The 23,354-nt window shown below is 37.3% G+C and overlaps 6 protein-coding genes and 1 long non-coding RNA gene across 7 annotated transcripts; 4 read left to right on the top strand and 3 right to left on the bottom strand.

The window, feature by feature from the left end:
• Positions 1–3,458: 3,458 nt before the first annotated feature.
• Positions 3,459–4,508, bottom strand: LOC108811007 (transcription factor MYB83-like). Its single transcript, XM_018583071.1, has 2 exons — positions 4,192–4,508; positions 3,459–4,083 (listed from the first exon to the last, which is right to left on the bottom strand). The coding sequence occupies exons 1-2, from the start codon at positions 4,506–4,508 to the stop codon at positions 3,459–3,461; spliced, it is 942 nt and encodes a 313-aa protein (XP_018438573.1).
• A 1,143-nt stretch (positions 4,509–5,651) lies between these two features.
• On the bottom strand, positions 5,652–7,742 carry LOC108810245 (E3 ubiquitin-protein ligase makorin). Its single transcript, XM_018582374.2, has 8 exons — positions 7,626–7,742; positions 7,323–7,395; positions 6,589–7,241; positions 6,448–6,517; positions 6,273–6,361; positions 6,136–6,194; positions 5,966–6,038; positions 5,652–5,882 (listed from the first exon to the last, which is right to left on the bottom strand). Exons 1-6 carry the CDS (start codon positions 7,634–7,636, stop codon positions 6,161–6,163), a joined length of 930 nt encoding a protein of 309 aa, XP_018437876.1. The 5' UTR covers positions 7,637–7,742; the 3' UTR covers positions 5,652–5,882; positions 5,966–6,038; positions 6,136–6,160.
• A 328-nt stretch (positions 7,743–8,070) lies between these two features.
• LOC108812676 (phosphoinositide phospholipase C 2) lies at positions 8,071–11,125 on the bottom strand. The gene is made up of 9 exons (XM_018585001.2): positions 10,680–11,125; positions 10,123–10,319; positions 9,914–10,049; positions 9,592–9,828; positions 9,294–9,520; positions 9,085–9,202; positions 8,844–8,996; positions 8,683–8,769; positions 8,071–8,608 (listed from the first exon to the last, which is right to left on the bottom strand). The coding sequence occupies exons 1-9, from the start codon at positions 10,977–10,979 to the stop codon at positions 8,315–8,317; spliced, it is 1,749 nt and encodes a 582-aa protein (XP_018440503.1). The 5' UTR covers positions 10,980–11,125; the 3' UTR covers positions 8,071–8,314.
• Positions 11,126–11,244: 119 nt separating this feature from the next.
• Positions 11,245–11,780, top strand: LOC108812677 (uncharacterized). Its single transcript, XR_001943492.2, has 2 exons — positions 11,245–11,428; positions 11,521–11,780. It is a non-coding gene; the product is annotated as an uncharacterized LOC108812677 (long non-coding RNA).
• Positions 11,781–13,354: 1,574 nt separating this feature from the next.
• On the top strand, positions 13,355–16,402 carry LOC108813730 (glycosyltransferase-like KOBITO 1). The gene is made up of 11 exons (XM_018586370.2): positions 13,355–13,890; positions 13,997–14,146; positions 14,270–14,322; positions 14,421–14,529; positions 14,610–14,744; positions 14,861–14,905; positions 15,013–15,200; positions 15,349–15,490; positions 15,607–15,653; positions 15,773–15,860; positions 15,949–16,402. The coding sequence occupies exons 1-11, from the start codon at positions 13,510–13,512 to the stop codon at positions 16,192–16,194; spliced, it is 1,584 nt and encodes a 527-aa protein (XP_018441872.1). The 5' UTR covers positions 13,355–13,509; the 3' UTR covers positions 16,195–16,402.
• A 1,484-nt stretch (positions 16,403–17,886) lies between these two features.
• On the top strand, positions 17,887–18,645 carry LOC108807539 (putative F-box protein At1g47790). The gene has a single exon (XM_056987465.1). It carries the CDS (start codon positions 18,009–18,011, stop codon positions 18,537–18,539), a length of 531 nt encoding a protein of 176 aa, XP_056843445.1. The 5' UTR covers positions 17,887–18,008; the 3' UTR covers positions 18,540–18,645.
• Positions 18,646–20,813: 2,168 nt separating this feature from the next.
• Positions 20,814–22,237, top strand: LOC108813320 (protein RETICULATA-RELATED 3, chloroplastic). Its single transcript, XM_018585848.2, has one exon. It carries the CDS (start codon positions 20,941–20,943, stop codon positions 21,994–21,996), a length of 1,056 nt encoding a protein of 351 aa, XP_018441350.1. The 5' UTR covers positions 20,814–20,940; the 3' UTR covers positions 21,997–22,237.
• Positions 22,238–23,354: the final 1,117 nt, after the last annotated feature.

Here is a 23,354-nt window from a genome sequence, read left to right as displayed (position 1 = left end):
TATTAATATTATATATTATATTATTTTTACAAATATTTAATATAAATTTGATTTAATTAAGCACAAAATTAAGAGAAAATAATTTTCTTTATTTAAAATTATATTGAAGAATATAAATTTATATATCTAAAATTATAATCTTAGATAAATCTTTTATCTATTTATTTTAGTTAAATATATCAAATAAACTGGTACAAAATTTCTAGAAAAATCATATTATTTTTTTAATAGTTATCAACAATTTTAACTAAACTATTTTTATAAAATTTGTATATGTCTAAAAGAACTAATGATATTACGATTAAAAATTTATAATATTTTTGAAACAAATTGTAAATAATTTTGAAAATTTCAATAATAAAATTTTATAATTATACAAATAAAATTAAAAAAATATATCGAAATTAATAATTTCATATTTGAATGTATTCGTTTTAGTGAGTTATTACCGTATTCTAAAAGTTTACAGAAAATATATATCAACATTTAATGTGATTATCCATGTCATATTTAATAAATTATGTCATCAATTTTAGTAGCCAACATTCTTTTTTAAAGTGATTGTAAAGAGGATATGTGGCAAATCAATTCGAAAAATAATGTCTAGGAGATCTACATGTATTTAAATGAAAAGGAGCACAAAAAGGAGTTCGGAATTTGACATATGTTCATTTTCAACATCATATATTCATAAGTATGAAACAGAAGCCAGCAAAGCATCATCCAAGAATACTTATAACTGTATATAATCATAGTACTTTTCATATTTTTAATATATTTATTCTTAAAATATCTCTATAATCTTAAAATTCTATGAAATATATTGAAAAATTAATAGTCTATCATCATTTTTGTTTTTTTTGCACTTTCTCATATAATCATTCTATGCAATGCAGTGTTAATAATTGTATAATACATCATCCGTTTCAATATAGATGATGATTTGGAGAAGTTTTATTGTTTCATAATCGATAAAGTTTACACATATATACATAACTTTAATTTTATCAAAAACTGTATAGACAATTGAATTTTATTATGTCTATTTGTAATTACATAAATTAGTTATAAATTATATTTTAATGATAATTTTTGATAAATTTAGCTATCTTAATATATATGCATTAAGTTAAAACATCATGTAATAAAAAAGGAGTAGAAACGTTTTGACAAAAAATACATTTTTTTAAAAAAATATCTACATATTATTATATATCATATTAAATCTTTGAAAAATTGTATAATTTTATCAACAATAAGTTTTAGTAGTTTTGTTTTTAGTAAACTTTAATATATATTATATTAAAAAAATTTCTCTATTTTATCATTTTAAAATTAACTGTATCAATTATAATTTTTAGACATTTTCACTTTTTATATTGTTATATATTAATTACAACCATTTTATAAATAATTATATTAAAAGTAATATATCGTTTCTTCCACAAGTTCGAAAATTAAAGAAATAAGAAGTCTAAAAAGAAAAATAAAAAAATAAGTGAAGATAAATATATTACAATGCCACATCACAACAATTTATTTTGTTACGCATAACTTTGAAAATTTTCATTTCTTATGCACACAATTTATTTAATATTTATATATTATATAAGTATTCTGTTAGACGGATAATTATTTATTTCTAAAATAATTATAATATTACCATCAATTTAATTTTTAAACAGTTATTACAAAGTTAAATAAAGTAAAAACTAAATATGAAAAAAAAAATTCACTATTCCCGGACGTTTACGCACGGGGTTGTTTCCTAGTATTTATAAAAGATTTCTTATTGCCGGCAGAGCAGAGGAAGGAAAACATCTTACCTTGAAAGGTCTCTTTGATCTTATTGCCGGCAGAGTAGAGGAAGGAAAACATCTTACTTCCCGACGGATATGAGCGTCCGCTAATAGAGGCTTAGGAATCTCGATCTAGTAGACTAGTAATACTTACGGTATGCTCGATTACCATTATGTGTAAACTATGGGTGTATAAAACACGGCCTAATATAGACCCAAATATTTCGGCCCAAACGGAACCTTTTCACATTTAATTCGGCCTTTAGTTTGGTTCTGTTCTTTGCGCCAATACTTTAATTTGTCCCCAGATACCTTTATTTCTTAAATGATACTTGAATCTTCTCTGAAGATCAGCGATCATATGAAAATTCAAATAAGTGAGGAATTATGAATTGTTGGGATTGTGAAAACTCATGTCCAACTCTATTTATCTGATTAGTACGATATTGTCCACTTTGTGCTTTAATGGCAAGCTCGCATGGATTTACTTTTGGATTCCTTCCCAAAAGGCCTCGTACTAATTAGAGTTGAACTTCTCTTTATATATTAGACACTTCTTGTCTAATTATCCGATGTGGGACTTAGTTCGATATTTCACATTCTCCCCCTCAAACTAAGAATCACATTCATCTCGTGTTCCACAATTGATTTCCAGAATCTTCTGACTTGATCTCTGCCACACACACCTCTCATTCCTAACTCATAGGATATACCATTCATCACTCGAAGGTATTTAGGTTCCCTTGCAGATTTCTCGTCAACCGCTCTGATACCAATTGTTGGGATTGTGAAAGCCCATGTCCAACTCTATTTATCCGATTAGTACGATATTATCCATTTTGGACCTTAATGGCAAGCCCGCATGAATTTACTTTTGGATTCCTTCCCAAAAGGTCTCGTACTAATTAGAGTTGAACTTCTCTTTATATATTAGACACTTCTTATCTAATTATCCGATGTGAGACTTAGTTTGATATTTCACATGAATTACCCAGTGTGATTGGCAATGAAGGGCAGAGAAAATAGTACTACCATACCATTACGTGATGGTAGTAATTAATCAGTAATGCACACATTACGTGAGTAACATATATGTACAAAAAAAAAGTAAGGAAAAAGTATAATGTATATACATGAAACAATCACAAGGCTTCACATTGCGTTTTTTTCTTTCTCGATTTTAAAAAGGGTTCTTCCCGACCTTGTGCTGGTTTTCGTCGTTCATACAAGCACCCGCACTCACTTATTTTGGTCTTAGGTGATAAGTACTGTAGATTATCAAATGACATTTTTTTTTTGGTGTAAAATCAGTCGATATATGTAAATGTAAATGTCAATTAAATTGATAAATCAAGTTAATAGATAAATGATAAATTAGTACTGTAATTTGGATGAAAAATACAAGATTTTGTTGGAAACGATTCTCGCATTTTATCAGCAAATTAAATCTCAACGTACCATCCTATTCACATTTCATGTACGAAAGGAACCATGCATGGTGACCCTCTTGGAATAGAGATGGTCAACTTCGTAATATATCTACTCTGTTCACTGGTTCGTGAAGATGTATAAACCGTCTGTGATAAAAAGAAAAAATGTATAGAAGAATGAATAAAAAGAAGATAAAATGCAAGAGAGAATATGTATTTGTCAATCAACTTAAAAATCAAGGAAGGTGAAGAGAGGGTTGTTATCGATGAGACCATCCAAATCCAAATCTCCTATTTTAGGGTGTTCTATCTCCAAAGAACCGTTCTCTACGCCCAACATGTTTAAGTTGTTGTTTGTGGTACAAGGAATGACATTGGTATCCTCCGACGGGGGAAGAAACCATTCACTTTGTATTGATGTTCTCTTGCTAGTAGGGTCAAGAATTGCGTTTCCACAATATCTTAATCCATTAACGTTAAATAAGTTCCCCATGTTTCCCATTTGTTGATATGAGTTATGATCCGGTACTGATATCAATTGATCAAGCTGGTTTAAATCGACACCACTAACCACGGGTGCAAAACTGAATGAAGAACAGCCTATGCGCATTGTATTTCCCACTACCATCATGTCATCATGATGATGATTACTATCCATCATTGGATTTGACTTGCCTTCCATGTTCACATGTTGATCTTTTGGGTCCAAAAAATTACAAATTATATTGGTAGGTAAAGATCCTGAAGAAGTATTGTTGATGTTGTTCTCAAGCCTCTTCTTCAACGTCGTGTTCCAAAAGTTTTTGATCTCGTTATCTGTCCTTCCTGGAAGCTGAGTAGCTATTTGAGACCACCTGATAAAATGTTTTAGGGTAAACAAATATAAGAATTATTCTAAGGATTGGTTGTTATGTTGTTCTTGTTTAAGTGTTTGCATTTGCGTTTTAAATTTGAATAATTACCTGTTACCAATCATGGAATGCAAATGAACGATGAGATATTCTTCTTCAGGAGAGAAGGGACCACGTTTAAGATCAGGCCTCAAGTAATTAATCCAACGAAGGCGACAACTTTTGCCACAGCGTAAGAGACCAGCATTCCTAGCAATCACATTCCAACATCCTTGTCCATTGGTCAGCATATAGCTTATGAGCTTCTCATCTTCATCAGGAGACCAAAGTCCCTTTCTTAGCTTTCGTTTGTTGTTATTACCAGTACCACCACATGCATGTTTTAGCTTGTTCTTGTCTATGATTTTAGTAATGGCCGAATTTCTCATCATAATTTGGACTCGTGGAGTCTTTCTTAAGAAGATTACACAGCGAGAGAGAGTGAGAGAGAGAGATTTAGAATGTGGAGAGACTGTAAGAAGGAAGTAAAGATGGAGAGGACTACTATATGATTTGTGTGGGGTTTCTTTGGAATGATATTGAATATGTATGTGTGAAGGATATAAAAAGGAGAGAAGAGAGAGAGAAAAGTGTTTGTTGGGACAAATGAGTTTGAAAGATTAAATGAGTTTGAGGTAACAAATATAAAATAAATACATGACTGTACGAGAATATATTTGATTGTTGTTTTCTTAGAATATCTTTTTGTTCTGAACGATAAATAATAACCAAATTTCCACCAGCTAAAAAACTTATATTTTCCGACAAAAAAGAAATAGGCATGTTTTGAAGCAACATCCATTTTACTCCCTCCGTTTCATATTAAGTGTCGTTTTAGAGAATTTTTTTCGTTGCAAAATAAGTGTCGTTTTAGAGTTTCAATGCAAAATTTATTAACTTTATTCTCCATTCTATTTTTTTATTGGTTGAATTGTATCGGTAATGATGTTTTTATATTGAAAATATGTAAAATTAAATGATTTCTTAATCCGTGTGCACAAGTCTAAAACGACACTTATAATGAAACAGAGTGAGTAAGACACAATCAGCAGAATATAATAAAGAATATTTAGGAGCGACGAAAGATCCTTCCACAGACATGTGGACATAATAGAATATTATAGGATCGATGCGACAACACATCTAAACAGATGATATCAAATCGGAACGAAAACATGTGTAACGTGAATGGACAGAAAGGAAAAACATAATTTTTGACCACTCTCTATTTAATATTAGTTCATTTCAAGAAAATTCACATACATTTCACGTGACATGTAAACCAGCATCTTCAAGCAAATAAAAAAAAAAGTCTAGCCAAAACTTGAAGTTTCTGATCTCAGCGCCAAATTTGAATGGAGTGGTGAATCTTTAAACACACGACATAAATTTAGGTAAATACCATGGGATGTTGAAACGACCAACATTTTTGCATCTCTGTATAAGAGAAAAAAATGTTCAGAAACGTTGTTGTTACTCAACTTTATAGAAATTTCATTTATAGAGTTACGGTTTTATCTATAATGTCCAGGTGATCTTGAACCTTTTTCATTAAAAAAAAAGTAACAAATCTTTTGCATGAGTTGGTTTTGAAAGGCTTTATTTACATTATTTGTTGGGTAATGCCTTGTTCAAACAATTTTATTCTATTTACATATGTAGTAGACATTTTCACTATCTAAAGATTATTTACAAATTTGAGTTTTCTTCTGTTGTCCTAATATCTTTTGAACTAGTATCCCCCTCTGAGCATGTCTTCATATCTAGAATCAGAATACATAGCTTGAATCAGCCATCACAGAAGATAAACAAGTAAAAGATAAACAGAGAAGAAATTGCTTTTCACCTAATTTCAAAGGATTGTCAACGGGAATCAAATGAGTTTGAAAGATTAAGATGTTGTCATCAGCACCTGTGTTCTGTGTTTTAGAAAGAATGTTCATCAAAATAAGACACCAAAAAGCTGATTTATCTCTAGAGCATTCTGATGATTACAAAACGGTGTGAGAAACTTACATTAGAATATTTAGGAAAGGATATTTCAAATATGCACACGACCAAGGAACTCAGATAACCTGAAAACACAGATCAAACATGGTATTAAGTTTAAACCATATTGGTGAGATAAGAGTGAAGCAAAAAGGAAACATTGCCTGATACTGTCTGCTATTACAGTTTCTCCTTCTTGAGAACCAAGATTCCTCACAACAACTTCATCTAATTGACCATCAGAATATGCATGCTATATAGCCAAAAAAACCAAAAACAGTTTTGACTATAAATCATTTCTGTAAAGCTATAAAGAATGTTACAACAATCATTTAATACCTTATAGAAACAACTTCCTCCAAAAGGGCAGTTCCCATTTCCAAAGTTAAAGTGTTTGCAATTGATTGACCTACAAGATTAGAACATAACACAATATTATATCAAATGGGACTAATGTCAAGACATCAAAGTTATCTATACCTGAGTTTCGCCTTGTATATGTCAATGATCTCCTTCTTCTCATCAGGAGTAGAGTACCAGACAACACTCGGGACAACGAAGTAAGACAGCTTGCGACATATAGGACACGCTCTCAACGTGCTGTTCACATCCATACCCGAGACAGGAGCACTGCTACGCCAGTTACGAATGCACTGTATACAAAACGGGTGATGACACTCCGTCAACAGCCCAAACTTCCTTTCCCCTGGAGTGGCTTTGGACAAGACACGGTCCAAACACACGCTGCACTCGATCTCTTGGCTTTTCTTCAAAGCCTCGATGCGTTTCTGCTTCTTCTCGCACTCTTTCGTGTGCTCTTCTCGCTCTTCTGGTCTGAACGGGTGCAGACACTTTTTACCGCAAGTGCTGCAGACGTCTCCGTGCATGTGTGGACACTGGCTCCCTCGCGGGCAGTCGCCGGCTGCTGCGAAGGAGCAGATTGGGTATTCTCTTGGATGGATGTAACAAACGTCGTCGTTGTTGTTGTTGTCTCCCTTTTCTTGCGGGTGAGAGTCTGAGGGAAGAGGTGGTGGTGGTGGAGGAGGAACATGTGGTTGAGAAGTAGTCCTGACGTGTTCGTATCTACATCTACTTCCGTATAAGCATATTCCTTTCTGATAGAATGTGCAAACCTGATTACCAAGAAAGAAAGAAAGATTCAGAGTCAAGAATCCAAAAACGGCATTAGAGGAGTAGAGGTTACGTTAAGTTACGTTAGAGTCATGGGAATATTCACAATGTTCTCCTTTTAAGCATGAGCCATGGATAAAGAACTTGCAGAGTATCCTGTTTAACAAACAGAGAAACGATCATTGAATCATCAAGAAACCAAGAATCTCTACAGTAATCAATCAAAAAGAGTCAAAACTTCGTCCCCAAGAAACAAAAGCAGCTCAAGTCATCAATCAATCAATCAAAAGAGTCCATCCTTTTTTTTTCTCAACAGAACATTCAAGGACTTAACATATGTTGATGATGATGAAGAGAGGCTTGAGAGATCAAGAAGTTAGGTTTACCTGTCGGACATGTGGGGATTATGCGAGGAAGAAGGGATTCAAAGAAAGAAAGGTGTGAGGGAAAGAGAGAGAGAATCACAATGAAAAGGTTTGAAGCTTTTTATATTTTGGAGAATTTTCAGAGGATTTTTTCTGCGGTTTTTCAATTTTTTGAGGGAAGTTTTTATTTAGATCTCTTCATTTTCGTCTTCTCTTTTTATTTTATTTACTAATTTCTCCTTTTTTCCATTGGTGAAAAAGAAAAATCTAAATTGCGTAAGAAGTATTCCTTCAGTTTCAAATTATATGAAGTTTTTGATTAAATACATAAAATATTAAGACATGTTTTTCCTTAAAATATAGCATTGAAATCATAAACTAAACCAATTTAATTAATTATTAAAAAAATAAAACACCATTAAACACACAATTTACTATAAAACTGAACTTAATATAAAAATATTAAAAAAAATTATTTTTTAAGACATCATTGTACTCATAGTGTTCAACAATACAATGCAACACATGAGAGAAGACCATCTCTCTCTTGCTTTTACTCTACACATATATTACAACACTCAACAAATAAAGTAAACATTCTCTCTGACAGTGTTACAAACACACACACACACACATGCACACACCAAACAAATCCTTGCAACCAAGTTCACAAACTTGTGCTACTTAAATACTAAGCGTATCTCAGTTTATCACACAAACTCACACCTCACTAGGAGCTTAACAGATTTGTATTTCTCACCTTTGCGGCTATGCAAAGGAAACGATCTTATCCCTTCTTGCAGCTCCCAAACAGGCAAGCATGTCTGCCCTCCAAAATCATCCTTCTCCGACATGTCATACTCATGCACTTCTAACCTCAGTAGAGCCAGCTCCGGAACCGTCAGTGGGAACTCAAACACCTCATCCCAAGATGGCACCCAGTTATCCTCCAGCGTCTTTGTCTTCTTCATCACTGTATCCGCTGGAACTCCAGCTATCCCCACCTGAAACAATTTTTTCATGACCTTGTAAGAGACCAAGAACAGTTTCTACAGCTAAGGGAAAAATTGAAGTTTACCCTCGTGTAGAAGTCAGGAGGTGAGTACTGATCGAAGTGTGTGTGGCGGAAGTCAAAGTACCATCCTTCTCCCATGTATATGGTTACCTAAAGGGTAAAGAAAAAAATGAATGAAGTTCACTTCAAAGACCACAGAGACTTAGATTAGATATATCTCTCACCTTTAGTGTTGTTTTTACAGGTAGAGTAGCTTTTGGGTCAAAGATGTCACTATCTGAGCCACCTTTTAACAGAATATCAGGTTTCTTGATGTATCCACATCCACCATTGGCTCTAAACATTCCTTGCATCAGCCACAGTGATCTTCCATATCCCTGTACATGGGAAAAAATGATTCATAAATAGATTTAGCTGAAGAATAAGGTTTGATGTACTGTTAAAAGTGATGGAGAATGAGGAGACCTGCATATTGAAAGCCACCATTTGAGCACCGTGGCTCCACCCAACCAAAGGGTTGTAATTTGATGAAGTCACTCTAGTTCCTTTTGGGTAAATCCTCAGCAGGTTTTGCTGAGTAAACCTGCATCACACACACACCATGATGAAACATGATTCATACTGAACTGGAAAAGATATATCAAAACTATATGACAATAACTCCATGTGATTACCTCACAATCTCTGTAGCATATTTTTCTGCTGCCTTCTCTAGTTGTTCTTCGCTCAAGCTAAGGCGTCTTACCTTGTCAGGATCTACCGCTAAGCACGCAGTGATCCCACCTTTTGGTTTGCCAGCATGGATTGCAATCAAATGTTTGTATTGTGGTGGTGCATTCTTCTTGGACTTCTCTACATCATCATCATCTTCATCATCCTCCTCCTCATCATCTAAGTCATCCTGCAACAAGAAAGACAATCAGCAACTTTTTGTACATGGACACCCAACATGAGTAAAATAAAGATACAAACCTTGTCACCACTTTTGTTCCTCTCAATAAAGCTTGGAACTTCTCTCCCCCAGACTTCTTCATCACCCAAGGCTTTACCTTTCGGCACCACCTCCTCATCTTTTCCTTCCTTGTACTCTTTTGGGGGCTTAGTTGAGATTATAATCCGCTTTTTTAGAGAGTTTGGTGATGGGAACTCTTTCAAAGATTCTCCCACAGGAGGAGTGAACAAGATCTCTCCAAATATCTCCGTGACCATCTAGAATACAACAAAGAACAACACATCTCTAAGTTTAATGCACAGATCTACTAAAACAGATTAAAAAAAACAAATGAGGCTCTACCTCAGCAACTTTGGACTGAAGTTCAGGAGTGAGATGATCCTCAAGAGTGACAACAACAGGATAGTCAGATACATCAAAAGCATGTTCTTTGATAGCTCTTAGACACTTGATTAACTCCACAGGTGAAGTGAGAGTCCTGTTAAGAGTAGTTCAGTATACAAGTAAAATCCCACAAGCACTTATTCAATTAATACAAGTAAATTTTATACCTTCCATGAAGAACATCAATGTCATTTTTGTTGGAGTTAGGCCATATATCCAACTCAATCACCCTGACACCTTTCTTCAACGCATCAATAATAGGCACCTCACTGCAGTCACTGCTCAGCTGGTTACCAGTTAAATATGAATTGTGACCGGTGAATATGAAATAATGTGATATAGGAGCATCCATGTCTTGATGCACCTAAAAACCATGAAATGGATTCATTAGAAATTTAGAATCAATTGAAAAAAAAATGAAAACTAAAATAATTTTGAACTTGTCAATTAATTAAATACATGAGCACTTGCTTAAAAATTAAATAGCTTCTGCTATTTTCTGTAAATTAAATAGCTCTAGTCATATAAAGAAAAAAAAGAGTTAAATTTGCTTCAAACTCTTGGATCAGACTAAATGAATTAACTAAAATAACACTAATATTCATTAAGTAAATAATTAAATCAGATTGTCATGGACTTTGAGTGAAGGGTAATATAACAGTAAGTGAAACTTGCCTAATAAAAGCTTCGCCAAAAAGACAGAACACAAAAGAGAGAATCAAACCTCATGAAGAGCAAGCGGAGGGTTAGTGTCACCAAAAAGGTACTTGAAGAAAGCATCAAGTTGGAGACCGTTCCTGTGAAGAAGTGAAGATGCAGAGTTGATGATTGACTGTGCATCCTCTTTAGTAGCTTTATCTTGCTTCTGAATATCGATCAGAAACCTGTGGAGATGATCCACGGTCATGACGCCATTCTCCGAGTACTTTTCGAAAAGGGTCTTGACATCACGCGGCGCCTCCGATGCGGTGTACCGGAACCTCCGGTTAAAGCAGAAACACACTCTGTAAGTTTGTTTCGACATGGGGTGAAAGAGGAAAGATTGATCCTTTGGATGAGAGCAAGTCAAGAATAGTTTCTTTTTTATTTCTAGGGTTTGAGTTCAACGAGAATTGTCTGGATAGTTTGTGGTCTTTAATGAAATGTAAGCTCCATGTAATCAATCATTCATCAACCTTCTTTCAATTTCTCTCTTGTCGGAATATCAATGTCGGCAGGCATGGTTACAAAAGTTTTTGGGTTTTATTGGGCCTATGAATCAGTAAAGCCCATCAAACGAGTTTACTAGGCTTTATTGGGCCTATGAATAAGTTGGGCCCATTACACGAGTTTCTAGGGTTTTGCTGCATTTAAGGGAGTAAGCTGAGAAAGACGAACAGAATCTCCGCCGCTCCTTCTCATTTTCTGAAATCGAAAACACTAACAGAAGAGGGAAAGTGCACATCATCTGTCGAAACCAGGATGAGAGCTAAGGTGAGTGATGTTCTTTTTTATGTTAATCCTGGGAAATAGAAGTAGTTGGTAGGATGTTTAACGTGTGTTTCTCTGTTTTGGTTTTGAATCAGTGGAAGAAGAAGCGTATGAGGAGGTTGAAGAGGAAGAGACGAAAGATGAGACAGCGATCTAAGTAGTTTCGGAGCGCCTGCTTTTGTCTTTTCTCTCTTTTGAAACCAAACATTTGTGAGAGTTTTGTTGGTTTCTCTATCTGAATTTGAATGTTTTTTTTTGTTTGGACCAAATAGAAGCTATGTTTTCTATCAGGATTATGTTTTATTACATGAAAGGATCCACGTGGGTTCTCGATTTAATACTTTATTTTCTACAATCTGCTTATAGTTGTTTCTACAATCTGCTTATAGTTGTGGGTTCAGTGATGATCTTATAGACAGTGTTTGCGATAGGATTGGTTTTATATCCTTTTTGAGTTAGGTCGTTGAGGCGTTGAACCTTTGATATTATGAACATGAACATGGAGCTGTTAGAATGTTGTCATGTGAATTTTAATTATAGGAACGCAAAGAATGTTTACTGCAAGTATTGAATGAAATAAAATGTGTACGTTGATTTTGAGCTTCATGATGTTCAGAAGACTATTTCCTCTTAGATAGTGTTTTAACATTTTTATATTGTGATGATGATATGAGGAATTATGTTAGTGAGCATGATACGTACATCGGATTTGTTAAATTTTGTCGGAGAAATGATAATTTGCATTGGTGTGAGCATGATACGTACAATTTGAGTATCCCCAAAGAGATAGCATATGTTGTGAGCAAAACGAAATAGGTGTTGCCAAAGTTAGTTCTAAAAACACTTCCGTGTGTATAATTACAAAAGATAAGCAGCACGACTTAAGCTTCTTAAATAGAAGGAATCAGACAAATAAATACCTTTTAAGGCAAGTATCCTTGAGTTAGGGTTCATAAGAGCAGAGTCAGCAGTACTGTTTTGCGGCGCAGCCTCTCGTACACATATATACTTGTCAGACTCCATGGTAACACTTTGTAAACGTGATGAACTGCTGATTGATCCCAATGCTAGGAAGCTGGAGATAAAAAAAATCAAAACGAAACCACGCGTTATGTCACATTGTTCATTTACTTAAGTACTGAGATCAGAGCATATCAGGCACAATGCACTGTACAAGGCAACAAACCAGCCATCAGAGAGAGTAAACGATCGAGTGGAATTCGGAACAGTGTGAAACTGGAATCGAAACGAACAAAGAGTCTGGAGCCGATCGTAATCGAAACTAGCCATCAATCATTCTCACCATTTCTCCATCATTTTCTTCCTTTTCATTTTTTTTATATTTTATTAAGTATTCTTTGAGAGACTTTTAATAAAAGTATTATTAAAGATTGATAATTAAGTTATGTAGCTACATAATTGCAGATGTTTAAAGAATGTTCCTAGTGAGGAGTCTATAATAAGTCTACTTTAAACGTGCTGAAATGGATGGCATTGTTAGTTGTGAGTATGAGCGACGGAGTGATAGTGTCTACTAGGTAGAGCCTTGTCCCCCCCACTCATAACAAACAAATCATCCTCACTGATTTTTTTTTTTTTGTCGGCCGCCCAATGTACTAGATCAAGTGGGTCTATCATCCTCACTGATTAGCATCTAAATCACAGAAGAATTATACAGAACCCCCACATGTTATTTTATCTAAATTTCTATTTCTACACATCTTATAGAAAAGATAACTGAAAGGGCTTCCTTGTGGGTTTAGTTTAGGCCCAATGTAACTGGATTTTATATACCCGTCTATCGTTATGCCCATTGGGCTTTTAATGCAGTGGTCATGAAACTGATGCTTTTCTTACAAAAGCGTAGAAGCAAAGAAATTGTTTTTTAATTAGGTGATCTCTCACCATTATTACAAGAAGTAAAAAGCTATGTCACGTGGACAACATAAGAAACTAAACTAAATAGAAGAAAATCTCTCAAGAACAGAGAGATGATCTGAGATTTATTAAAAGCCTTCAGTTTCTTTTTTTTTTTTAAATAGATTAGATCTCAGAATCAGATTTGTTCTCATCTCAAATTCACCATGAAATCGATGCACCGAGCTCCCCTAATCTCTTCTTCCTCCTCCTCTTCCTCAAGCAACTCTTTCGTCTCAAGGCTTCTCCTTCTATTGACTCTCCTCCCAGTCTCCCTCGCCTGCCTCGCCTTCGTCCTCCAATGGCGAGGCGGCGGCCTCGCCGATCCCGCCTCCGCTTCCATCGCCTCCTCGACCTCAGTCCCTGGAAGCGTCGGCTCCGATCTCAACCACGAGGTGTTTCCGGGGATGGAGACTGTTTCATCCGTCTCCCCGAAAGCTCACCAGTCCTCATCATCAGACTGCTCGAATCTAGCTAGAAGCTCTTCCCCTTCGTTTCCTTACTACGGTGATTGGAAGTTCGGTGTTGATTCTAACTTAAAGCCTAAGGTATATATAATTCGTTATAAAGTCCTCTGCTTTCAATCAGATCTTGTATTTTGGGTTTTGTAAAGTTGTTACCTTTATGATTTGGGGCATTGTTAATTTGATGCAGATATGTATAACGACTAGCACATCAGCAGGATTGGATCAGATTTTGCCGTGGATGTTCTACCATAAGGTTCTTGGCGTCTCCACTTTTTTCCTTTTCGTTGAAGGGAAAGCTGCTACGCCCGCCATCTCTAAAGTGCTCGAGTCTATTCCTGTGAGTTTAACTAATCTCCTAGTTTTAGATGTATGCCTCTAGCTCTTTAGTCTTGTAGGTATCAAATGTGTGTTGAGGTAAGTGATTCTCCGTAAACTAAACGTAGTCTGTTGTCTCTTACAGGGGGTTAAGGTGATATACAGGACAAAAGATCTAGAGGAGAAGCAGGCAAAGAGGTTAGTAGACTGTATTTTTGTCTTTCTCTGTTCTGGAGATTGTAGCAATGTTGTATCATCTACTACTACTGACCAATTTTGTTTTTTTGCTTCATCAGTCGGATTTGGAATGAGACGTGGCTATCTTCGTTCTTTTACAAGCCATGCAATTACGAGTTGTTTGTTAAGCAATCTCTCAACATGGAAATGGCTATTGTCATGGCAAGGGTAAGTAATTTTTTTTGGTTGATTTTTGTTCAGGTCTCATGTTCTAATCACTTTTGTTTTGTTCTTATTAAATATATCAGGATGCGGGCATGGAATGGATACTTCATCTTGATACAGATGAGCTGATATACCCAGCAGGTGCTCGTGAGTACTCGTTGAGACGGTTGCTTCTTGATGTTCCTCCAAATGTGGATATGGTTATTTTCCCAAATTATGTGAGTCAAAACATTTCTTGCATCGCTTATTTAAGCTTAGTTTGGTGACTGTTAGAGCGCCTTATAGGATCAGGGCCTTAATATGAAGTATTGTTTTGGGTTTTGTTGTTGTTTAGGAAAGCAGCGTAGAAAGAGATGATATCAAGGATCCTTTCACAGAGGTATAACTCAGCTTCTTTCTCCTTTTTAATCTCAAAGATACTCAACTAAATTGAAGAGTTGTGGTGTCAACGTTTATATTCTTTTTGTTTTTGTATGATGCATTCAGGTGTCAATGTTTAAAAAGAACTATGACCATCTTCCAAAAGATACATATTTTGGAATGTACAAAGAAGCAACCCGAAACAATCCAAACTACTTCTTGACTTATGGAAACGGCAAATCAGTTGCTCGGGTTCAAGACCACCTCCGACCAAATGGAGCACACAGATGGCATAATTACATGAAAACTCCCAAGTACGTTGATCATACTATTCAAGCATAAGTAAATTATATTGGTTGAGTTGAGGAACATGATAAGACTTTTGTTTTAGTCTGTAACTAGTGGATTGTAGTTACGGCTCAAATCATGTTTTAGAAATATTAATTTGTTATTTATTGGCAGTGAGATAAAACTGGAGGAGGCTGCTGTCTTACACTACACATATGCCAAGTTCTCTGACCTAACATCCAGGCGTGACCGATGTGGCTGCAAGCCTACAAAAGAAGACGTGAAAAGATGCTTTATGTTGGATTTCGATAGATCTGTAAGCATCTTTTCTTTAACATCTCTTTTCAATTCCTCAAAGTCATCATTTCTTAATGTGGTTCAATCCCACGTACTGTTTTACGATGTCGTCTGGATGATGAAACAATTTTGTAGGCATTTATAATTGCGTCAACAGCAACTGAAGATGAAATGATAAGCTGGTAAGAAGAAGAGCCTTAGCCTCATAACTGCATTCTTTTTCTTGTTCATGGTTGAGAAGTTTTTATACTCTTTGAACAAGGAGTGTTTTTGATACAAGAGTAACCTGTGTCCTGTTTAGGTACCGTGAACATGTTGTGTGGGGAGACAAAGAGGTGAAGATGAAACTCCTTAGGAAGGGTATTCTGACTCGCATTTATTCACCAATGGTAAGAAACTACTCATCAACTCATTACAGAAATTTTCAGACACAAGAGTTTTGGAGTGTCAAATAACCTTTTGGTCTTATGAATGCAGGTTGTTATACAAGCATTGAAAGAGTCTGGTGTGTTCAGCTCGGTTGTCTCATCAGCTTCAACAAATCTTTCAAAGAAACAGTTCTTAGCATCAATGAACAAAAGCAACTCTTCATCTGATTCCCTTCCTTCAAAGGAAAAGGAGTCTCAGGGCGTCTCAGCAAGGCACCTTCTAGGAACTGAATCAGCTATCCCTCCTTTATCACCTCCTGGGATGGAGCACGCTAGATTTGTCACAGAGGATTAACAGATTTTAGCATCGAGCTGATAACCTTTACTTCCTCCTCCTTACCGAGTGATAGTGCTGTGTAGCTAGCTTGAGGAGGATAAGTGAAGAAAAGGCCGGTTTGTATGATTTTTTGGATGTATTTTCCCCTAAAATTTGGAGTTGATTATAGTGTGGATATATAATATATACTTGTTTTTGCCATATATTCAACTTTGAGTTTAGCATTCTTCAAAAAAGGTAGTAGTAGTGTGTTTGTTGTAGCTATAAGCTTCAATTTGAAGAGCCTAGTACAATCTATCAAGCATACAAAACTCAACATAACATGCATTGCTCCTAAAGAACTTTACTTTTCCACCTCAGAGTAGCAAGTTCCCTGAAGCCTTTAAACAGACAAAGAACTAAGTAATATCGCAAAAAAAAAAAAAAAAAAAAAAAAAAAAAAAAAAAAAAATCACCTCCGACCCATCTTTCCCACGGGCACGGGCGCGCCTTCTTCTTTGTTTCCAAAAAGATGACGAATTGTTTGTTTCCTCTATTCCACAGCACACTCATCAGAACTCCAACAGCTGGTCCTACTCTACTTCTCTGTCTTTCGATCATCAACATGAGACGAAACTAGGGATGTTAAAACGGGCTACCCGAGCCCGTTTAAACCCTGCCCGTTTGGGCCCGCCCCGTTTACAGCCCGTTAACCTTACGCCCGTTTAACCACGAATCCGATAAAGCCCATTTAGCCACGAGCCCGTTTAACTTGGAAGTACCCGTTTAGACCCGTGGCCCGTTTATTTTTTTATTTCTTTTTGCTATTATTTATATTATGTGAGAGTTTTAAAGTATTTTTTATTTCTTTTTGCTATTATTTATATTCTGTGAGAGTTTTAATGAAATAGGAAGAATTCAATATCTACTGAAGATACGATTCAATCCGAGAAAACAAATCAGGATCTGAAACATAATATCTGAAATTACTTAAGGTTTACTTCATCCTCCTTTTTTAATCTCCATCTCCTCGTTATCTGAAAATATACTAAACCAAAACATAAGAAAGAGTAATTTATTCCCTAAACTAGAGAAAAAGGAATGATTTTGATCGAGAGACTGAGATGGCACCGTGTCCTTGGCAGGAGGTGGCCGATCGATGTCGATGGCTCTGTATCAAAGCAGCCTGCAACCCAGAATCAAAATCAGAAAGCTGAAAAGAGATGCTTACTTTCTCTTAGTGAAGAAAACGAAGAGACCCACGATATTGTTTCTCAAATTTGATTCATATCATATGTTTCTGAATTTCATAGACATAGAGCTTAGAAGAAGTTAAAAACTGACGGCAAGATTCGTATATTCTGAAAATCAAAAGGAATACGCGTATATTCTGGAAAAATATAAAAATAAACGGGTACCCTTTTATTCGCGGGTAAACCCGTTTAACAAACACTCTTAGCGGGCCGACCCCGTATGAGCCCGTTATGACTTTATATAGAATTAAACGGGTACGGGCGCCGCCCGTTTAGAAATTGCCCGTTAGGCCCGCGGGCTTCTGACCCGTTTACACATCCCTAGACGAAACTCCCAGTAAATTTTGTTCACTGCATATCTACCGAATCAGTCCACGGTTTGATCTGCTTTGAATTAATAAAGCCTATAGTCTGGAGCCCTAGCACTAGGAGTTTCGTAAGGTTACCAAAGATACCAGAGCCCTGCAAGGACTGGAAGAGGTCGACACTGTTGTTAGGATATGATCCCGTCGAAGGTAAACACAAAGTAGTGTGCGTTCCCTTTAAAAGGACTTGTTACGTGTGCCGAGTTTTTACGTTGGGATCATCTCGAGAAGAATCATGGAGAACGGTCAGAGGCTCAGAGCTAATCGTAAGCATCGTCCCGCCAGTGATGCGTATGGGCGATGCATCGAGGGTGTGATATATTATCTAGCGAAAGCGAACTATGGTACAGTTGTAATGAGTTTCGATGTTAGATCTGAAAAGTTTGATATGATAGGAGTACCTCCCAAGTATTGTCGGAAGCTGGTAACATATAAGGGATGGTTAGCTTGTTTTGATGCTTGGGATGATAGAAGGTTCTGGATTTTGGAGGATGCACAGAAACAGATATGGTCGGTGGAACAAGAGTTACTTTCACCTTCTGCTGACTTTGGTCGGGGTTTCAAACTAACGGGTTCCACTCATGCTGGTGAGTTTATTTACGTGCCGAAAAGGGATAGCCGATTGTTTTATGTTTTATTGTGTGATCCGGTGAGAAACAGCTGGAGAAGATTTGAATTTGAGATGTCCGTCCGTAATGAAGAAATACACCGAACTTATGCGCTCTATGCTTTCCCGAATCACATTGATAGTCAAATCTCTTTGTAACAATTTTTCTTTTCTACTCTTAATTGCCAACTCTCTATGATTTTCTTATAATATATTTTTCTTAGTCTTTACTTTGATTCTATCTATACTATCCGGTTTCATTACAAGTTTTTCTTTTGTATCTAAAAGAGTATAAACACAGATTGATTATTTTATATGTTACGAAGGACTAATATAATAATATTGCTGCTGCTGATGCTATCATAACGGACAGTGGTGCCATGCACGTAGCAGCAGGGGTTCCAATTGTAAGTCCCTCAACAATTGTGCTAGTATGGGAGGTGAGTTGACCCCTGGCCCTGGAAATGGACTCCAAAAATCTATACAGGAAGTCATGTGCCACCATCCCTTAGTAGTACTTCTTCCGCTTTGTTTGCTCCTTTTAGCTGCATACTTGTTCACCTGGCAAGAATACTTGATATCCGAGATAAAATAAAGGGAAGAAGCCTAGAGATACAAGAATCAAGCGATGCAATATCCACTTAGCTGCTCGCCAGTTTCCAGTTTTTCTGCTTATGCAAGTCCCGAAGCTGCAGCTCAGTCTGCGGCAACCACTACATAGGGAATCTGGAGTTACTGCTCTGTTGCGTTTGATCCAAAGTTGAGAGTATTTTGTCCACGTTTTTCTTAAACGAAATGCTTATCCCATGCATATTTAATGTTTTTTTATAAGATGCTTATTTACAATCTACCTTCACAGGGCAGTACATGTCCCCCCATATATGATACTGATGAAGGTTCTTCCATAAAGTACAGCGCTGGGAATCAAGTGTTCAACCTGTAGTACTGCATCAGATATTTGGAAACCCACTTCTAAAGGTAGTAGTAGCAGTGGTGTTTGTTGTAGCTATAAGCTTCATTTTGAAGGAGTAAAGGATAATAAAGGCCACTTGAAAGGGGACATAGCGAGGGGACCCCCAGCAAGCAAAAAACAAAGGCTTTCACCGACCTCATTCATCATCCACCATTATTAATTAGCCAGTCATAAAACCATGTGATTCATCATCACACAAGCTTCAATGGACACTCAAGTATCTTCACAATCTCCCCCTATTCTTAATCTAACAACCAATACACACTGTACAGTATAAGATCCTACCCCTAACAAACACACACTGAAGATGGATTGGATTCTATCCACACAGAAGTTCTTGGTGAGAGCCAATTTTTCGAGATATTCATAATACATTCACACAGCAAGAAGTGTAGTTGTAAACCAAATGTCATGCAACTTAACAACAAGCACAAAAAAAAGAGTCGAGTTATCGACCAAATGTCATTAAGGTTGTTAAATTTTTGAAAACAGAATCAAACAGCAACAACAGAATTAGATTCTCCGGCTTCTTCTTCTTCTCAATTCTGGAGTATCCTTTTATTTGTGGACCACACTAAGCCCCTACATAACATCAACATATCACTCAGATTTACATCGATAACAAAGAAAAAAAAAATCTCTGCCCTACAGCTTTATAGAAGAAAATAAGAAGAGCAATGTCATCATCAATTAACCAGAATCACAGTCATTCCTCGACAGAGAGCTTTTCAGTTTAAGACAACACACATTCAAACCTGACACACTAAAAGCTTATAGGAAAAAACAAAACAGACCTGATCATGAGGAAGGAGATGTGGCTTTCTCGACGACTTTCTTATCGCGTCTCTCCATAGCAACATCCCATTCATCGTGCCCGATGTGCTTCGGCTGCTCAATCCCCAAAAATTCAAAATCATAAAAAAAAAAACTCAAATTCGGGATCCGGAGACAGAGAGATCCAAATGAAAGAAAGAAAGGGGGAAGAAAAAGTCATACACGGCCATGATAAGCTTTGTGGATGTAGTACTGAGAATTGCCCATGATACAGAGCATCCCTCCGATGATTCCCAGAGGCAGAGCCGCTTCTAGCCACACCAACGACATCTTCTCCTTCCTTCTTGATTCTGCTCCTCGCTCTCTCTCTCTATCAAATATCCAAACTTCACCAAATGATTTGAGAGTTTGAGAACACAGACTCAAATTGAGTCACTCGATTGACAAAACAAATGGGCTTTTGGGCTTTTAAAGCCCAATACATCCACTATGATATGTCATCTCCAAAAGAAAAGTGTATCCCACACAAAAGAAAAAAAAATCAACAATGGTGGTGGTGTGACTTGGTGGGGTAAGCGCAACATGGTTTTGTATGTAGGTGAAGTTAAGTAGTTGAGCCTTATGACACGTGGAGAGCTGCTTTAAATTTCGCACGTGCCGATTGAGTTTTTATTACAACAACAAGAAGAAGTAGGGTTTTTGTTAAAAAAAGGTAGATGAGGTTTGCAAACACTCTCTCCGCCGTGTTTTCAATCATAAGATTCTAAAGGAACAAAAAAATTCGAATTTTCCGAGAGAATCAATCACCCGAAGATGGCTACTAATGCTATCGCGCGTCTTCATCTGTCAGCGAAATCGAATCCGAATCCGAATCTTCCACCTTCCAGAGCCATCAACCTCTCTCGCGATCCAAGAATCATCCTCTCGTTTCCACGAAGCGGATCCGTCTGCTCACTCCACACCAACTTCTCCTCTCCAAACCTCGCAATCCCATGCGCCGCAGCAGGCGGTGGCGGCGGCGGAAACTTCGGTAATCCAGGCTCAGGCGGTGGAAGCGGAGGAGGAGGAGGAGACGACGGAGAAGAGCAAGAAGGATCATCGTCGTCTTCATCATGGGGACCGATAGGTATGTTCATCGAAGGATGGAGATCACGAGTCGCGGCAGATCCTCAGTTCCCTTTCAAGGTCCTCATGGAAGAGCTCGTCGGAGTCACCGCATGCGTCCTCGGAGACATGGCGTCGCGCCCCAACTTCGGATTAAACGAGCTAGACTTCGTCTTCTCAACCCTCGTCGTGGGTTCGATTCTCAACTTCATGCTCATGTACCTCTTGGCTCCCACCGCGGCCACCGCTGGTGTCTCACAGAGCTTACCCGGAATCTTTAAGCACTGTCCTTCGGGGCATATGTTCGAACAGGGGGGATTCACTGTAATGAACCGTTTCGGGACTCTTGTGTACAAAGGAATGGTTTTTGCGACTGTGGGGTTAGCTGCTGGTCTTGTCGGAACGGCTATCTCTAACGGGTTGATTGTTCTGAGGAAGAAGATGGATCCGGGGTTCGAGACGCCCAACAAACCGCCGCCGACGGTGCTCAATTCGCTGACTTGGGCGACTCATATGGGTGTGAGCGCTAACGTGAGGTACCAGACGTTGAACGGGGTTGAGTTCTTGCTTGCGAGGGCGATGCCGCCTGTGGTGTTTAAGACGAGTGTGTTTGTGTTGAGGTGTGTGAACAATGTTGTGGGAGGGATGTCTTTTGTTTTGTTGGCGAGGATGACTGGATCACAGTCTGTGGAGAGGAAGAAGGAGGAGGTTGCAGTTGAGGAGGAGGAGAAGACGGAGATTCATGTGAAGGTGAAGGATGTTTGAATCTCATCGTTTATCTTTTGGAAGCTCTCCTCTTTGTTTTCACTTGTTCATAGGAACTAAAGAGAGGTTCCTTCTTCAATGATAAAAGCTTGAGACTTTTTTAGAGTTGTGTTATGTTTATGAATGAATAAATAAGACTGGTCCCTCTTTAGGTTCATCCTAATATTTGGATTTTCATTGTTTGTTGTTTTCTTTATCTACATTTACCAAGAAAATAAATTCAATAAAAGGGTTTTCATGATTCAATGGTTTTTAGTTACACGCATTTATGGTTCATTTTGCTGAGTGCTATAACTAAAGAGCTTATTGAGTTCGTCTTTTCACAAAAGGTGGCTCTTGCTTCCATGAATCAATTATCTAACAGCCTCAGGGTGCAGAATTGCAGTACGGCGTGTGCAAGCAAACCCGTCTAGGGAAAGTCAGACACACAACCGCACATACTCCCAGCACCATCCCACACTGCCTTATCTTTCTCTCTAACTTCATCGCTCTCTTTATCACCTGCCAGAAACTAGGCAGCAATACACCGCACGCCACCATCATCACGTGGTCAAGTCCACAGTAATCTGTCCCGGCAAGTACTGATCCTATGGCTGATACAGGTCCCACGAACCCAATCAAAGCTGCTGCAGCTGCAAGATTTATGAATAAATAAGACTAATCCCTCTTTTGGTTCATCCTAATATTTGGATTTCATTGTTTGTTGTATTCTTTATCAACACCAAGAAAATAAATTCTTTTTTTTTTGCAACATATTTCATTGATCTAGTCCAATGGACAATTTTACAAGGTATTGTACGTTACATAAACTGAGGTTCATTAAACATTAAACATAACGAGAAGCCCAATAGTCATTAAGCCCAAAATGAAAGTCGGTTTATGAATTGCTGTCCTTTCCACGTGACTCTTGATGAAGAAACACAAGACACATGCATTGTTACGTGTCTGTCATGCAACACGGTGTTCACACTCGCCGTAATTCTTCACCGTCGGGATTGTTATGCACCAAACCTCCATCTTTGCTTCTCAACGCCATAGAATCCATTTGAAACCTCGCTGCAGACGCCAATACCTTCCAACTCCTTCTTACGCTTCAACCTTTGTTTGTGTTATGGAAACTCAACTACCGCAGATGATAATTCAGAGAAAGCTCGATTGACCAACATGAGATCTTTTGCCGGACCGTCATCAACATAAGGAGACGCCGACTCTACTAAACCTCTGTTGAACCAGCCGATATCAATCCATCACCACCGCCTCCTGTCTGCCGAGAAACTTTACTAAAAGCCGATAGACTTCATAATATCAAACCCAAGAGTTCTCTCTCTTCCTATAGAGAGAGAAATCTCTCTCAACTT

Source organism: Raphanus sativus, chromosome 6 (genome assembly GCF_000801105.2).
Source record: "Raphanus sativus cultivar WK10039 chromosome 6, ASM80110v3, whole genome shotgun sequence".
Lineage (NCBI taxonomy): Eukaryota > Viridiplantae > Streptophyta > Magnoliopsida > Brassicales > Brassicaceae > Raphanus > Raphanus sativus.
This window is presented reverse-complemented; position numbering and strand designations above follow the sequence as displayed.